Raw genomic sequence first — 17,470 nt, 5'->3', positions numbered from 1 at the left:
TTCCTGGAAACGATGTGAGCTTGCTCACTTAAAGCTCTAATTTCTTAAAAACAAAGGTAATTCTTCCTCAGTCTGGGCATACTGCCAGCACTTCACAGATGAAGACTAAGATACCTGTGGCCAAGCAACATCAGATTGTGGTCAAGAAGGCAAAAGTTATTAATGAGGAAGTATAGATTAGTTGGAAGCGGATGTGAAGATGTGTTGTCGAAAGCTTTAATGGCCGGAATCACTGGGTTGCTGTGAGTTTTCTGGGCTGTATATCCATGCTCCAGAAGCATTCTCTCCTGACGTTTCGCCCACATCTATGGCAGGCATCCGCAGAGGTTGTGAGGTCTGTTGGAAACTAGGCAAGTGATGTTTATATATCTCTGGAATGTTCAGAGTGGGAGAATCTTGTCTGCTTGGGGCAAGTGTGAATGTTGCAAATGGCCACCTTGATTAGCATTTAATGGCCTTGTAGCTTCAAAGCTTAGCTGAATTTATTTATTTATTTATTTATTTTTAAAGCATTTAAATTTTCAACGGTAATTTTCAACGGTAAGCAAACAGTATTTTGCCCCACCCCCACCCCCAACCAATCATTGATATATATTTTCTGTTCATCGTGGGAGTTCTGTGTGCCATATTTGGTTCAATTCTGCCATTGGTGGAGTTCAGAATGCTCTTTAATTGGGTTGTTGTAGGTTTTTTCCGGGCTATATGGCCATGTTCTAGAGGCATTTTCTCCTGACGTTTCGCCTGCATCTATGGCAAGCACCCTCAGAGGTAGTGAGGTCTGTTGGAAGTAGGAAAGTGGGTTTATATACCTGGGGAATGACCAGGGTGCGACAAAGGACTTATGTCTGCTGGAGCTAGGTGTGAATGTTTCAACTGACCACCTTGATTAGCATTTAATGGCTTGGAAGTGCCGGGGGGAATCTTTTGTTGGGAGTGATTTGATGTGCCTGATTGTTTACTCTCTATTGTTTTGCTGTTGTAATTTTTGAGTTTTTTTTTAATACTGGTAGCCAGATTTTGTTCATTTTCATGGTTTCTTCCTTTCTGTTGAAATTGTCCATATGCTTGTGGATTTCAATGGCTTCTCTTGTGTAGTCTGACTACCTCTGCCATAGATGCAGGCGAAACGTCAGGAGAAAATGCCTCTAGAACATGGCCATATAGCCCGGAAAAACCTACAACAACCCAGTGATTCCGGCCATGAAAGCCTTCGACAATACATGCTCTTTGATTGTTGGTGAACTATACATCCCAGTAACTACAACTCGCATATGTGAAGGTCTATTTTCCCCCAAGAGCACCTCAAGAGCGCCCCTGGGCAAAATCAACTATACTGCAAATGCTTACTTTGCGTAATGGGTTGAGCCGCCCCGGCTGTCATCATGCAATTCGCATCCAAGAATTATCAATACACTGCATATGATCTTGTTCAATAAGTTGTTTGTTTTTTTTTTTTCATTTTGGTAATTCCAGGCCCCTTCCACACAGGTATATAATCCAGAATATCAAGGCAGAAAATCCCTGCCTTGGTATTCTGCTTTGAACTGGGATATCTGAGTCCACACTGCCATACATTCCAGTTCAAAGCAGATAATGTGGGATCTCCTGCCTTGATATTCTGGCTGTGTGGAAGGCCCCCCAGATTCTGGTTTGCCAGGGATCGAATGAATGAGGGCTTCAGATTTAGGACAGTCCTCTCCCGCAACAATTGTTTCCAGATTAAGGTCAGATGACGAAGTCTGTGCAACCCCAACCGGTTTACTGTTTTCAAATACTTATTGCCAAACCCATCTTTCCTCCCTACAGATCCCTTCTGGAGCACCAGAAGGCAGCCACCCAGGTGAGTAGATCCACACATACTAGGATGCATTGCTCTCCATCTCCTCTGTCTCTGCCTTGTCCTTTCTTGCTTCATTCCTTTATGCCAACGTTTCTAAAATGGGGCAGGGAAGGGGGTATTCCAACCTTACCAGACTTACCCAGAGTATGAGTTAGAAATGTTCCCAAAGATGCACCTCAGAATAAAATATATGACATGAGATGCAGATGTGAGATGCAATTTACACAACTTGTGTTGGATTGCTGTACATTTTTTGGGCTGTATTGCCATGTTCCAGAAACATTTTCTCCTGACCTTTCGCCTGCATCTATGGCAGGCACCTTCAGAGGTTATGAGGTCTGTTGGAAACTAGGAAAATGGGGTTTATATATATGTGGAATGTCCACAGTAGGTGAAAGAACTAACATTTCCCAACAAAGGATCCCCCAGGCAGCAGGCAGCCAAGCTTTGAAGCTACAAGGCCATTAAATGCTAATCTCAGTGGCCAGTTGCCTCAAGCAGACAAGAGTTCTTTCTCCCACCCTGGGCATTCCACATATGTTATGTCCGTTAGAGGTAGGTGTGAATGTTTCAATTGGCCACCTTGATTACCATTTAATGGCCTAGCAGTTTTCAAGGTGTGGCTTCTTACTGCCTGGGGGAATCCTTTGTTTAGAGGTGATTAGCTGTCCCTAGTTGTTTCTTGTCTGGAGCTCTCCTGTCTTTATTTACTTTATTTAGAGTTTTTTTAATACCCAGATTTTGTTCATTTTCATGTTTAATTCCTTTCTGTTGAAATTGTTCACATACTTGTGGATTTCAATGGCTTCTCTGTGTACTGACAAGGCAGTTGTTAGAGTGGTCCAGTATTTCTGCATTCTCAAATAATATGCTGTGTCCAGGTCTGCTGTGGTTCTGCCATTTTCCTAATTTCCAACAGACCTCACAACCTCTGAGGATGCCTGCCATAGATGCAGGCAAAACGTCAGGAGAAAATGCTTCTGGAACATGGCTATATAGCCCGAAAAAGCAACCCCGTGATTTCGGCCATGAAAGCCTTCAACAAAACATACAACTTGTGTTGTTTACAGAATGCTGGGGGGTTTTTTTGGGGGGGGGGGGGTTTGCTCTCTGTTTTGGGACAAATTGTTTCCTTTAGAACAGGGCATGCATAGCCCTAGGAATGCTCGCCTGTGCATCTTCTGCCTTGCCTTGAAAGCAAGGCAGCCTTGTGCAGGTTTGAGCCACTATTCTGTGTTCCATCTTGTCTTTACTTAGCCGAGTTCCTATTCCCAGAGCCTGCAGGAGCCCCAGAAGGAGGGGGACCCACTCCAGGGCAGACAGCCATTCCAGAGTACCCTGTTGGTGCCCTTCCTGCCTGGCAGCCAGATGCCTCCAGCCAAGCAAGCTTCCCACCTGGCCGCCCCTACCAGCATGTCGATGCCACCAATAGCTTCTGCCTTCAGCCTCCAGCCCCTCCATTTGGTGTGATGAGCCCCTTCATTTACTTGGAAACAAATCTTTATGGGTCAACAGGACCAGCAGCCACTGAGCCAGTGCATGGCTCCAAGACGGCACCAGCCATGGATTTTGAGGTAAGGTTGGGGCAAAGGGTTGGGACAATCTCTAACTAGGGTTGTATTTCTACTATATTCCCAGGAAAACCTGGGAAATAAACAAGCAACATATCAAAACTACCATTCCCAACATTTTTCAGAGGAAGCTGGGATAATGTGGCCTAAAATATGCGTAGACTGAGGGGAATTGGGCAGACTCAGGATGCATCTACCCTTTAGAAGCTATTTATTTATTTATTGTATTTGTATACTGCCCCTCTCAGCCTTCCGACGACTCGAGGTGGTTTACAAGGCAAAATTCAATGCCACAAAAACACAAGTACAATTTTAAAACATTAACAACAATAAAATCATTACAACAGTAATAAAGCATAAGTCAATAAACCATCATTAAAAAACATTGTCCAGTCCCATCATGTTCCGTTTTCCTATGTCCATTACTCAATATTTGCAAACGCTTGCTCAAAAAGCCATGTTTTCAGTTTTTTCTGAAATGTTAGGAGCAAAGAAGGTGATCTTCTCTCTCTAGGGAGGGTGTTCCACAGTCAAGGGGCCACTGCCGAGAAGGCCCTGTCTCTCGTCCCCGCCAGACGTACTTGTGACAAAGGCGGGACCGAGAGCAGGGCCTCCCCAGACGATCTTAAAGTCCTTAGTGGTTTGTAAGGGGAGATGCATTCGAACAGGTAAGTTGGTCCAGAACCGTTTAGGGCTTTATAGGTCAAAGCCAGCACTTTGAGTTGGGCCTGGTAACAACTCGGCAGCCAGTGGAGCTGGCGCAACAAGGGGGTTGTATGCTCCTGAGTGCTGCTCCTGTTAGCAACCTGGCTGCCGTCCACTGGACCAGTTGAAGCTTCCAGACCGTCTTCAAAGGCAACCTCACGTAGAGCGCATTGCAGTAGTCTATACGAGATGTAAGCAGAGCATGGACTACCATGGCCAAGTCAGACTTCCCAATATACGGATGCAGCAGTGCAGTTTGACACCATTTTAACTGCTATGGCTCAATTCTATGGAATTGTGGGAGTTGGAGTCTTACAGTCTTTAATCTTCTTTGCCAAAGCAGGAAAATCCCAAACTACAAATTCATTACATTGAGCCATGGCAGTTAAAGTGGGGTCAAATGACATTGATTCTACAGTATAGATGCAACCTGAATTTGCCTGTTTGTAGTACCAGGGAAGAAGAGACTTTACAGTGTTCGATTTTGGAAAATATCAATCTCCGTAACCATTTGGGAAACGGGATACATGACCTTTTGGGGAAAACCACTGGTCATAGGAAGGGCATGACCTTGTTAGAAGTCACAACCTTTATGGAAAAATTGTGTTCACCAGCATTCATGCAAAACAGCTAGGTCTCTCAGCTCTTAAACTGATGTATCTAGGTATGTCTTTGAACTGTCAGGGACAAAGACATGCCAACGCACAAAAACATTTATATTCAGCAGAGTTTCAGAAATGTTCCTTTAATTGCCCAAAAATATCTACTCTCCCTTGAAATATATTTGCCTTTAAATTATGCTCTCAAGAGACAAAATAAACAGTTTTTTTAAAAAATAACAAAGTTGGTTTACTCACAAAGCTTCATGTATACAGCATACAGGCACTTTGCTTATGAATCCAGTTACAATAGGATTTTGTAGTAGTTTCTCTGTGTAGGTTACACGGGGCATCTTCCTTGTGATCAATAGTCTATAGTCCAAAGCATCTCTGTTTTGGGAGTTTAATATAGAGTCTCTGTTTAATCTCTAAACATACTGCTCCTGCTGACATCTGATAACAAACTTCTCTACAGGCATCTCAAAGCAAATTTCGTCACTGATGTCTAAATCTAAAATGGAGTCAGAATCCTGAACATGCTCAGTTCTGATCATGGTCAGCAACCCCTCCCACATCAAAGAGATTAGGTAAAATAGCAAACTAATACACACACATATAATGCAGTAAGAATTATGTACATAAGAAATATTTAGTGAAGGCTTGAGAAGAATGCTATTTCCAACATTAGAGGCAGAAATTACAATGGTATGTGGACTAGAAGATTCTAAAAGATGTAATACAGAAACTTATTTTATTAAAGCTCTGCTATGAAGCTGTCTTCAGATTCAGAATTCTGTTCCATCTCATAGCTGTCTCAAGGCAAATAACCAATGGACAGGATGCTGCCAAACTGTAAGAAAATTGTTCTCAGTATCTTTATTCTAAACTAGCCGTCCCCTGCCACACGTTGCTGTGGCCCAGTCTGGTGATCTCGAAAATAAAGTAATGAGAAAGTGTTGGTTTCTAATATATGGAATGTCTTGATGCCTGTGGATAAACAGTACTTCTTGTGGTTTCTTTGTCAGTGTTGATGTAGAGATTGTCTGGTTTGCCTACTCTGGAACATGCAACATATTATTGTCCTTCTTTAGGGGTCCCTTTCAAATCTATGATACTATATCTGTGTGTGTGTGTGATTCATATATATCTATATCTATGGCTAGATGGCTCTTTGTCAGGAGAGCTTTGTTTATGTTTTCTCGCCCCGGTGAAGGGAGTTGGACTAAATGGCGTAAGTATTTTCTGTTGGTCATGGGGGTTCTGTGTGGGAAGTTTAGCCCAATTCTATCACTGGTGTGATTCAGAATGCTCTTTGATTGTAGGTGAACTATAAATCCCAGTAACTACGACTCCCAAATGATAAGGTCTATTTCCCCCAAACTCCATCTGTGTTCATATTTGGGCATATGGAATATTCATGCCAAGTTTGGTCCAGATCCATCATTGTTTGAGTCCACAGTGTTCTCTGGGTGTAGGTGAACTACAACTCCCAAAGTCAAGGTCAATGCCCACTAAACCCTTCTAGTGTTTCTGTTGGTCACGGGAGTCCTGTGTGCCACCTTTGGTTCAATTCCATCATTGGTGGAGTTCAGAATGCTCTTGGATTGTAAGTGAACTATAAATCCCAGCAATTACAACTCCCAAATGACAAAATCAATTTTTTTTTTTAGTGAAGGACATACATTGGGTTGTTAGGTGTCTTGTGTCCAAATTTGGTGTCAATTTGTCCAGTGGTTTTTGAGTTCTGTTAATCCCACAAACGAACATTACATTTTTATTTATATAGATCTGTATCGGGTAAAAGTGGTCCCATATCATAAGTTACATCATTATGTTCCACAGTAGAATCCTATAATGTTGGTCCAAGATATTTGTGGCCTGAAGGGGAGCAGCAACTAGTGTCCCCCATTCCCAAAAGTAAGGAAGCATTATACTCAACCCAGACAAGCTTTTTTTTTTTCCATGTTAGGAGCGACTTGAGAAACCGCAAATCGCTTCTGGTGTGAGAGAATTGGCCGTCTGCAAGGACATTGCCCAGGAGACGCCTGGGTGTTTTGATGTTTTATCATCCTTGTGGGAGGATTCTCCCATGTCCCTGTATGGGGAGCTGGAGCTGACAGAGGGGAGCTCATCCACGCTCTCCCCAAATTCGAACCTCTGAGCTGTCAGTCTTCAATCCTGCCAGCATAAGGGTTGAACCCATTGCACCACTATTAGACAAATCATTGGGATGAATGAGATACAGAATTTCACAAGCAACAGTCCTGGTCCCTGGCAGTAAAACAATACATTAACTAAGTAAGAATGTCCCTGAGATCCTAAAAGATAATGACAGAATCATGGATTCAAAATGGCAGGATGATTTCTTCCCACAAGCAGTTTTAAACTATTGGGTATTTCTCATAGAGCAACACATCGATCCATCAAAACGTATGGGAGGGGGAGTGAAGGAGGGAGAGAAAGAAAGAGAGATGCCCTGACCATCAATCCAAAGTGGGTGTGGGCGGACATTCTCTGTTTCCTGCTGCAGAAGCTGACTGAATGAGGAGGAAAAGAGAGGCAGGGAAAGAGCAGCAGGAACCAAGGGGCACTACCAAGTCTTTCCTCCAGCTAAATAAAACTCGGGTGGGTGGGTGTTTATCTGTGTGTATGGATAGGAGATTGTTTGAGCAAACATGGAGAGGGACAAAAGACAGTGTGAGACAAACACATAGACCAGTGGTTCGCTACCTTCCTAATGCCACGACCCCTTCATGCAGTTCCTCATGTTGTGGTGACCCCCAAGCATAACATTATTTTTGTTGCTACTGCACAACTGTAAGTGTGCTACTGTTATGAATTGTAATGTAAATATCTGATAGGCAGGATGTAAATTTGGCACAAATACCCAATACGCCCAAATTTGAATACTGGTGGAGTTGGGGGTGGGATTGATTTCGCAATTTGAGAGCTGTAGTTGCTGGGATTTATAGTTCAGCTACAATCAAAGAGAATTCGGAACTCCACCAACGATGGAATTGGGCCAGACTTGGCACACACAACTCACATGACTAACAAAAAAATACTGGAAGGGTTTGTTGGGCACTGACCTTGAGTTTTGGAGTTGTAGTTCACCTACATCCAGAGAGCACTGTGGACTCAAACAATGATGGATCTGGACCAAACTTGGCACAAATACTCAATATGCCAAAATGTGAACACTGGTAGAGTTTGGGGAAAATAGACCTTGACATTTGGGAGTTGTACTTGCTGGGATTTATAGTTCACCTACAACCAAAGAGCATTCTGAACTCCACCAATGACAAAATTGGGCCAAACTTCCCACACAAAACCCCCATGACCAACAGAAAATACTGTGTTTTCTGATGATCTTTGGCAACCCCTCTGACACCCCTTACGATCCCCCCCCCCACCCCAGGTGTCCCAACTCCCAGGTTGAGAAATGCTAACATAGACTATCCACACTGCAGAATTATAGCAATTCAACAGCTCTCTGACTGCTGTGGTTTCATCCCTTGGAATCCTCAGTTTTGTGACACCAGAGCACTCTGAGAGAGAAGGATAAATATTTCACAATTCTGCAGTGTGGATACAGCCACAGAGAGAACCTTACCTGTACATTATTTATTTATTTATTTATTTATTTATTTATTTAATGTATGTATGTATGTATGTATGTATGTCAACCCTGGAGGGACTCAAGGCAGTTTACAACATACTAATGGCAACAATTCAGTATCAGCATACAGTACACAAAGAAATTAGGATGACTAATTACTACATATAACCATATGTAGTAATTAGTCATCATGATTTCTTTGTGTACTGTATGCTGATACTGAATTTTTGCCATTAGTATGTTGTAAACTGCCTTGAGTCCCTCCAGGGTTGACATACATACATGCTGCGAGAAGATCCAACCAGTCCATCCTTCAGGAAATAAAGCCCGACTGCTCACTGGAAGGAAGGATACTAGAGACAAAGTTGAAGTACTTTGGCCACATCATGAGGAGACAGCAAAGCCTGGAGAAGACAATTATGCTGGGGAAAGTGGAAGGCAAAAGGAATAGGGGCCGACCAAGGGCAAGATGGATGGATGGCATCCTTGAAGTGACTGGACTGACCTTGAAGGAGCTGGAGGTGGTGACGGCCGACAGGGAGCTCTGGCGTGGGCTGGTCCATGAGGTCACGAAGAGTCGGAGACGACTGAACAAATGAACAACAACAACATATAGCCATTGTCAATGTCCCTTTACCTTGACATTGAAATTATACCCACATCTACACAGACCCCCCCCCCCCCCAACTGAGTCCAGTGAGACTTAAATGTAGCCCAGGCAACACCCTAAAAAGCCCCTGGAATGTGTCAAATTAATTCTGATAATAATATTCCTCCTCAACTATATGTATTTTAACTACTTCTGTTCCATTTACCTCCTGGAGGTGAAAGTGGTAGATATTAGGGTTGTGCATTCGGGGAACGTCTTGACCCGTTTCCTGTCCTGGCTTTCAATGGGGGCCCAATCCATTTTTTGGGAAACTCTCAAAATTTGGAGGGCAGATATCTGTTTTTGCTCTTTGGTACCAAAAGATCGATTTTCTATCAACCCATCCAGGCTCTCCTTCCTGGCACGTGCTTTAAGGAGGCATCTTCTTGCCTTCTGTTTCTACTCTAGAGGAGGCACTCAGCTGCAGATACAGGCAGACATGGGTGCTTTCAGGGCCTGCGTGCCACACACACACTCTTTCCAGGGAGAGTTCATGTGTGGCATGAAGGCCCAGAAAGCGCCTCCGCCTGCCAATGGCTGCAGCCGAGTGCCTCGTACTCTAGAGTAAGAGGTGCTTGGCTGCAGGCATTGGCAGGCGCAGGTGCTCCTGCATGCCATACATGCACTCTCCTTGGAAAGAGTGTGTGTGTGTGTGGCGTACAGGCTCAGAAAGTGGCTGCGCGGAGCACCTCTTACTCTGTGATGCCGAAAAGCAGACCAGGAGCTGGGACCCAATCCTGCTTGCTTTCGTGTCGAGCTGTATTTTGTATGGGAAGGGGCCTTTCTCTTCCATGCTCCGAAAGACACGGAGGAAACGGGAGAAACGAACTCAACGCACTACTCTAGTAGATATGACTCTTTCATTGGAAGGTTGGTGTTACTATGCATTGAGTGGATGGTGTGAGTGTGAACGTAGAGCTCCAGCAGTGATTGTGACACAGAGAAAGTGATCATTTTGAGCATGGTTAGGTTGATTGCACATTAATGTATACTATAATATTTATCTGCAATATTTATATATAACCTAAATATTGAATAAAATATTATACTATATTCAATACATTTTATTATATAAATATATAATGTATTCATATTATGTATTTACATAATGTTTATATTCATATATTCAATATATAATTCATTACATAAAGCCAGATTTTTTTTCTGCTTAATATAATCTCACTCTTTACTTTTGCACTTGACCACACACCTTTTGATCCATTCTCCGTGTGCTTTTAAAATTCATTTGGGAGGGTATGATAATCGAACCAAGTTGGAACACAGGATATAGATTATTTCTTTTCCATAGGCATAGCTAATCGCGTATCATTCAGATACTTAACGCCAAGCCTAACACATGAGAATATTTGTGTGGTTGGAAATTATGTTTTCTAAGCTCTGCATTAAACAGGAAACACACAGACCCTTTACAGCCTTGTTTGGAACATCTACAAAAGCATCACTTTTAATAACACAAAGAAAGGTTTCCAAGCTACAGTCTACATCAGATGTACTATAGTACCAGTGGTCCCATAGCTCAACATACATACATACATTCCATACCTACCTACCTACATGCATACATACAGTGTGAGAGTGTGTGCAGTTTCCAATGTAATAATCTTGCCATGAAGCCCTTCCTCTTTAACTTGAGGACCAGAGAAGATGGATCAGGCCCTGAAATATGGGGAACCCTGGAGTACACAAGATTACTCTGACAGTGTTGGGTTGCTGTGACTTTTCCGGGCTGTATGGCCATGTTCCAGAAGCATTATCTCCTGACGTTTCACCCACATCTTTGGAAGGCATCCTCAGATGTTGTTTGGTCTCTTGGAAACTAGGCGAGTGAGGTTTATATATCTGTAGACCTTAGGGAAGGCTGAGCGAAGGAAGATAGATGCTTCTGAACTGTGGTGTTGGAGGAAAGTTCTGAGAGTGCCTTGGACTGCGAGAAGATCCAACCAGTCCATCCTCCAGGAAATAAAGCCCGACTGCTCATTGGAGGGAAGGATACTAGAGACAAAGTTGAAGTACTTTGGCCACATCACGAGGAGACAGCAAAGCCTAGAGAAGACAATTATGTTGGGGGAAGTGGAAGGCAAAAGGAAGAGGGGCCGACCAAGGGCAAGATGGATGGATGGCATCCTTGAAGTGACTGGAATGACCTTGAAGGAGCTGGGGGTGCTGACGGCCGACAGGGAGCTCTGACTTGGGCTGGTCCATGAGGTCACGAAGAGTCGGAGACGACTGAAAGAATGAACAACAACAGAAAGTCCAGGGTGGGAGAAAGAACTCTTGTATGTTTGAGGCAAGTGGGAATGTTGCAATTGACCATCCTGTTGGGAGGGTAGATAATGGCCTTCTAGCTTCAAAGCCTGGCTGACGGGATCCCATCTTGGGAGGTGTTAGTTTTTTCTCCAACCCTTGACATTCCACAGGTATATAAACCTCACTTGCCTAGTTTCCAACAGACCTCACAACCTCTGAGGATGCCTGCCATAGATGTGGGTGAAACGTCAGGAGAGAATGCTTCTGGAGCATGGCCACACAGCCCGGAAAACTCACAGCAAACCAGTGATTCCTGCCATGAAAGCCTTCGACAACACTCTGACAATATTGTTTCTCTTTTGCTTTGAATCAGCCGTATTGTAAAAAACGTTGCTTTAACATATTGGTTTTATTTACTGTTTATTGTTTTATTGCTGTTATTAATTTCAGTCCTTGTATGTTGCCGTGCATTCTTTGAGAGCAGACAGGAATGAGAATAATAGTAGTAATATGCATGCCTGTGGGTTTATAATTATTTATCGTAATGATATTAATCAGTCAATATCATCATTCATCATTACTCTTATCGACAGAACACTTTCCTATGTTGAGATTTATTTATTTGTTCTTGCCTTTCTTCAAGGTAGTACCCATGCCTCTTCTTCCTGCTCTATCCTCACAACAATCCTATAGCAAGGCAGGGAGGAAGTAATTAACCTAAGGCATCTCAGTGGGGACTAAAGAATTCTACATCCCCCAAGTCCAGAGGCCCATTTACACAACACAGTTTGAGTGCTCTGATTCACATATTCAGCCAGTAGAATCTTGTGATTTGCAATTTAGGGAGGAATGTTCACAGTTCTCAGCCAGCACAGTAAGTGGGATGACCACAAACTACAGACCCCAGTTTCCGTCAGATGAATTTATGCCAGGTAAAGTAAAGGAGCCCCTGGTGGTGCAGTGGGTTAAACCACTGAGCTGTTGAATTTGCTGACCAAAAGGTCATCAGTTCGAATCCATGGACCAGAGTGAGCTCCCACTATTAGCTTCAGCTTCTGCCAACCTAGCAGCTCGAAAACATGCAAATGTGAGTAGATCAATAGGTCTTCTTCTTAGGCGATCCCACATAGTCTGAGGATTTTTTTAAATAATTTTTATTAGAATACTTTTACAAAATGCAATTAGAAAATTTGGGGGGATAAGAAGAAAGGGTTAGGCTATACAATAAAGTTTAAAAAACAAGAGGGAGGGGAGGGGGGTGCTAGGAAGTTGGGAGTGAGGGAAGGGAAGCAGAGGTGGTAGAAAACATAGTCTGAGGATGATGGTCCTCCAAGTGTCCTGGCAGTGGGTCCATATCTGTCTGTGGAGCCCAATTCTTGACCCGCATCTTCTCCCACAGTGAGGGCATCGGTTTCCAGGTGGAAGGCTGTCCCGGTCGGGGTTGGCTTGACGTGCCTTCCTCTTGGCACATTTCTCTCTTTCACCCTCCATTTGTGCCTCTTCAAATTCTGCAGCACTGCTGGTCACAGCTGATCTCCAACTGGAGCGCTCAAGGGCCAGGGCTTCCCAGTTCTCAGTGTCTATCCCAGAGTTTTTAAGGTTGGCTTTGAGCCCGTCTTTAAATCTCTTTTCCTGTCCACCAACATTCCGTTTTCCGTTCTTGGAATAGAGCAACTGCTCTGGGAGACGGTGGTCGGGCATCCGGACAACGTGGCCAGTCCAGCAGAGTTGATGGTGGAGGACCATTGCTTCAATGCTGGTGGTCTTTGCTTCTTCCAGCACGCTGACATTTGTCTGCTTGTCTTCCCAAGAGATTTGCAGGATTTTTTGGAGGCAGCGCTGATGGAATCGTTCTAGGAGTTGCATGTGATGTCTGTAGACATTCCACGTCTCGCAGGCATATAGCACGGTTGGGAGGACAATAGCTTTATAAACAAGCATCTTGGTATCCCTACGGATGTCTCAGTCCTCAAACACTCTCTGCTTCATTCAGAAAAATGCTGCACTCGCAGAGCTCAGGCGGTGTTGAATTTCAGTGCCAATGTTGACTTTGGTGGAGAGGTGGCTGGCAAGGTAGCAGAAATGGTCAACATTTTCTAATGTTACACCATTAAGCTGTATTTCTGGCATTGGAGAGGGATTGGCTGGTGACTGCTGGAACAGCACTTTGGTTTTCTCGATGTTTAATGACAGGCCAAGCTTCTCATATGCTTCTGCAAAGGTGTTTAGAGTGGCTTGTAGGTCTTCTTCTGAATGCTCATAGACGACGTTGTCACAGCTTCGGCGGGAAGGTAATGGCACTCCATGCAGTCATGCCAGCCACATTACCTTAGAGGCACCAAACCCCAAAATCGGACACAATGTCAGGGGAATACCTTTACCTTTACCTTAAAGTAGAATCTTAATGTAGACTGAAAGGGCCCTTGCATTCTATACTCACAACATTACAATGGACCATCTAATGAACCAGGAAATCCCAATTGGATGGCCCCCCACGAGGATCTTCCTTCAGGGGCAAACCAAGAATGGGCCACTTGGAAGTCCCTGAACAGGCTCAGAAGTGGAGTAGGCAGATCAAAAGACATCCTGGCAAAATGGCACTACCTAAAAGAATCCCACACCTTGTGTAACTGTGGAGCAGAACAGACAACTCTGTATCCGTATGCTTGTCCACTATGCCCTGCCTCATGTACAGAGGAGGAATTGTTGGAGGCTACAGACAATGCCATTGCTGTTGCCAGTTTTTGGTCAAAAGATATTTAGCCACCTGCACTCCTTTTATTTTTATCAGTTTTAGACTAATTTATGCAATGATTTTGATACAAAATAAAATAAAATCTAATGAGCTACTCTGCATTGACATTTTCATTGAACATACAGTGTTCCCTCACTTATCATGGGTGTTACATTCCAGGACCACCCGCGATAAGTGAAAATCCGTGAAGTAGGGAGGTTCTATTTATTTTAATATTATTTTAATATTTATACATTATTCAAGTAGTTATACATTTTTAAAGTCCTTATAAACTTAAAATAAACCCTGTTTCTGTTTTACCGAGTCCTCCTCCTCCTCCCCCCCCCCCCGGCTCCCCCCACCTGCCACACTGTCAGTATGGTGGCTGAAAAGGAAGGAAGGAAATGAAGCAAGCCCTCCTCACCTTTCTCTTCTCTGGGTGAAGAGAGAGAGAGAGAGAGCGAAGGAAAGGAAGGAAAGGCCCTTCAAAGCTGGAGGGAGGGAGGACTGAGGAGGGAAAGTGCCGGCAGCGGCAAAAACCCACAAAACAGCAAAAATACCACGATATATATTTTAAATTAATATTTATTGAAAAACCACAAAACAGCAAGTCCGCTAAAAGCGAACCACGAAGTAGCAAGGAAACACTGCAGTTCTCTGATCAAAGTGTGGTAATTGGAGAGGAATGGCAACCAAGATCCAGAAGAAGAACAGAAAGGTCAAGGAGAGAGTTTGGCTATGTTTCAAGGCCTCTTTTGGTTTGTTTTCTCTATCACAGAATGCAACTACTGAAGCCCAGACCTTGAACCTTTATGAGAACAACTGGCCGGTGCAGGAAATGAACAATCCCTGTCTCCTTCCTCCTGGGAGTTTTCCAGTCCCATCTGCAGAGATGGATCCAGGGGAGCTGGCTCAAGCTCGGGCCCAGATCCAGAATGTGGAGCTGACCCGGCTGCTGCAGCAGGATGAGGATGGAGATATGTGAGTACACAGGAAGGTTTGGATAGAAGGGTACGGGTTGATCTTCCTCAAAGCAGGGGATCATTTTTATGTGATTTTGTTGGTTGGAGTATTTATTTGTTTATTTATTTATTTACCGCATTTGTATACCACCTTTTAATAATAATAATAATAATAATACTAATAATAATGGAAACCTACTAGGTAAACTTGGGAGTAACAGCCTCTCAACTTTGCTTGTCTCACAGGGTTGATTCAACTCCCAACAATCCCTTTTTGTCTTGAAATCCCTTTAGAGAATGAACACTAAAACTTTCAGGGAGGAATTCTGGGAAATGTAGTTTGGGAAGGCAAGGATCCTGTGCCAGAGAATTCAAAAGGTCCTGCCCTAAACTACATTTCCCAGAATTCTGCTCGCCTCCTGCGTTAAAGCTTCGATGTAAATGTGGTTTCTGCCTGTCTTTCTCTGGGCCATGTGCCAGAGAGGCTCCTTCCTTGCCCAGCCGTCCAGCCAGGCATCCTACCCATCCCAAAGCCCCCCTTGCCACCCCATTTGGGGTAGAGCACGGCTTTTCCCTTCACTCCAGTCTCACCATCTCATCCTCAGGGCTCTTTACGGGAACCAAACCCAGCCCTTTTGAAGATGAAGCAGTGCCCATGAAGGAGATCTGGAGCTATTTATCAGACTTGCACAACTCTTCTGAAAAATCACACATCAGTGTTTTGAATTTGAATTTTTTTGCATGGGTGCCCCTCATGTCTCCTAATATTGCGTCATATGTACGAATCTTGCAAGAAATGAGGCACAAACAAAATTTTGCACAACTCTAGTTTATATGCTTATCTATCTTCAGTTACTTGGTTAATTTTAAAAATACATATATCCTTCTCAAATGATCCCAGGGTGGGTTTATTTATTTATTTATTTATCGTGTCAGGCAACTGAACAGTTGTATTACATTTTTGACAGAACAAATAAACAAACATACAAAAGACACAGAGTTTGCAAGCTTGGTAGTTGATTAAATGTCCTTTGACCAATATCTGGCCACTTGGAGTGCTTCTGGTGTTGCCGCAAGAAGGTCCTCCATTGTGCATGTAGCAGGACTCAGGGTGCATTGCATCAGGTGGTCTGTAGTTTGCTCTTCTCCACACTCCCATGTTGTGGATTCCACTTTGTGTCCCCTTTTCTGAAGGTTGGCTCTGCATCTCGTGGTGCCATAGCGCAGTGTGTTCTGCGCCTTCCAAGTCACCCAATTTTCTGTGTGCCCAGGGGGGAGTCTCTCATTGGGTATCAGCCATTGATTGAGGCTCTGGGTTTGAGCCTGCCACTTTTTGACTCTCGCTTGCTGAGGTGTTCCAACAAGTGTCTCTGTAGACCTTAGAAAACTATTTCTTGATTTAAGTCGTTGGCATGCTGGCTGATACCCAAACAAGGGAAGACCTGGAGATGTCTCTGCCTTGGTCCTTTCACTATTGGCTGCTACTTTCCGGCGGATGTCATGTGGTGCAAGACCGGCTAAGCATTGTAATTTCTCCAGTGATGTAGGCCACAGACACCCCGTGATAATGTGGCATGTCTCATTAAGAGCCACATCCACTGTTTTAGCGTGGTGAGATGCTTTCCACACTGGGCATGCATACTCAGCAGCAGAGTAGCATAGCGCAAGGGCGGATGTCTTCACTGTGTCTGGTTGTGATCCCCAGGTTGTGCCAGTAAGCTTTCGTATGATATTGTTTCTTGCACCCACTTTTTGCTTGATATTCAGGCAGGGCTTCTTGTAGGTCAGGGTACGGTCCAGAGTGACTCCCAGGTATTTGGGTGTGCTGCAATGCTCCAGTGGGATTCCTTTCCAGGTGATCCTCAGAGCTCGGGATGCTTGTCTGTTCTTGAGATGAAAGGCACATGTCTGTGTTTTAGATGGATTAGGGATCAGCTGGTTTTCCCTGTAGTAGGCAGTAAGAGCACCTAGAGCTTCAGAGAGCTTCTGTTCAACCATCTCAAAGCTCCCTGCTTGAGCAGTAATGGCACGATGGGTGGGTTACAAAAAATCAGTTTAAATAGTTTCACATTTTAATCAATAAAAGGGAAGCCAAACTGTGTAAAAATGTGTGAAGACATGGAAGTATCTGGTACATACAAGATATTAAAATGTGGAAGGACCTGGGCAGCAGGAGGGGTTGACATCAGATGGTGGATACTAAAAAGGTCTTGAGTGCCATTCCCCAAAGGTATTTTTTAAACATCCTGTGTTTCCCATTTGCCGTCTTCAGGCTTCTTCACCTACTTGTTGCCCAAGGATTCCGCCCACTGGCCTATGCTGCTGCTGAGATGCTCAGAGACTGTGGACAACTGGATGTCAAAGAGCACAGGGGGAAGGTAAGGATGTGGCCTACCAGAACCTCTTTCTTTTACTGTGGGCATCTCTCACTGTTCTTGCCCATCAGAAGTACACTTCTCCTCTAAATTGGGGTATGTCTTATATCAGTGTTTCTCAACCTTCCTAATGCTGCCACCCCTTAAT

General features: G+C 43.9%; 1 protein-coding gene across 1 annotated transcript in view; it reads left to right on the top strand.

Annotated features, from left to right (window-relative positions):
• NFKBID (NFKB inhibitor delta) overlaps positions 1 to 17,470 on the top strand; it is a 35,385-nt gene that overhangs the window by 4,550 nt on the left and 13,365 nt on the right. Inside the window, exons 3-6 of the mRNA XM_067460750.1 lie at positions 1,807 to 1,840; positions 3,098 to 3,414; positions 14,764 to 14,966; positions 17,220 to 17,325. Of these exons, the coding sequence (XP_067316851.1) occupies positions 1,807 to 1,840; positions 3,098 to 3,414; positions 14,764 to 14,966; positions 17,220 to 17,325 (660 nt within the window). The remainder of the gene's footprint in view (positions 1 to 1,806; positions 1,841 to 3,097; positions 3,415 to 14,763; positions 14,967 to 17,219; positions 17,326 to 17,470) is intronic.

Source organism: Anolis sagrei, chromosome X (assembly GCF_037176765.1).
Source record: "Anolis sagrei isolate rAnoSag1 chromosome X, rAnoSag1.mat, whole genome shotgun sequence".
Lineage (NCBI taxonomy): Eukaryota > Metazoa > Chordata > Lepidosauria > Squamata > Dactyloidae > Anolis > Anolis sagrei.
Note: the sequence above shows the minus strand (reverse complement) of the source record. Positions and strands in the feature narration are given on the sequence as shown.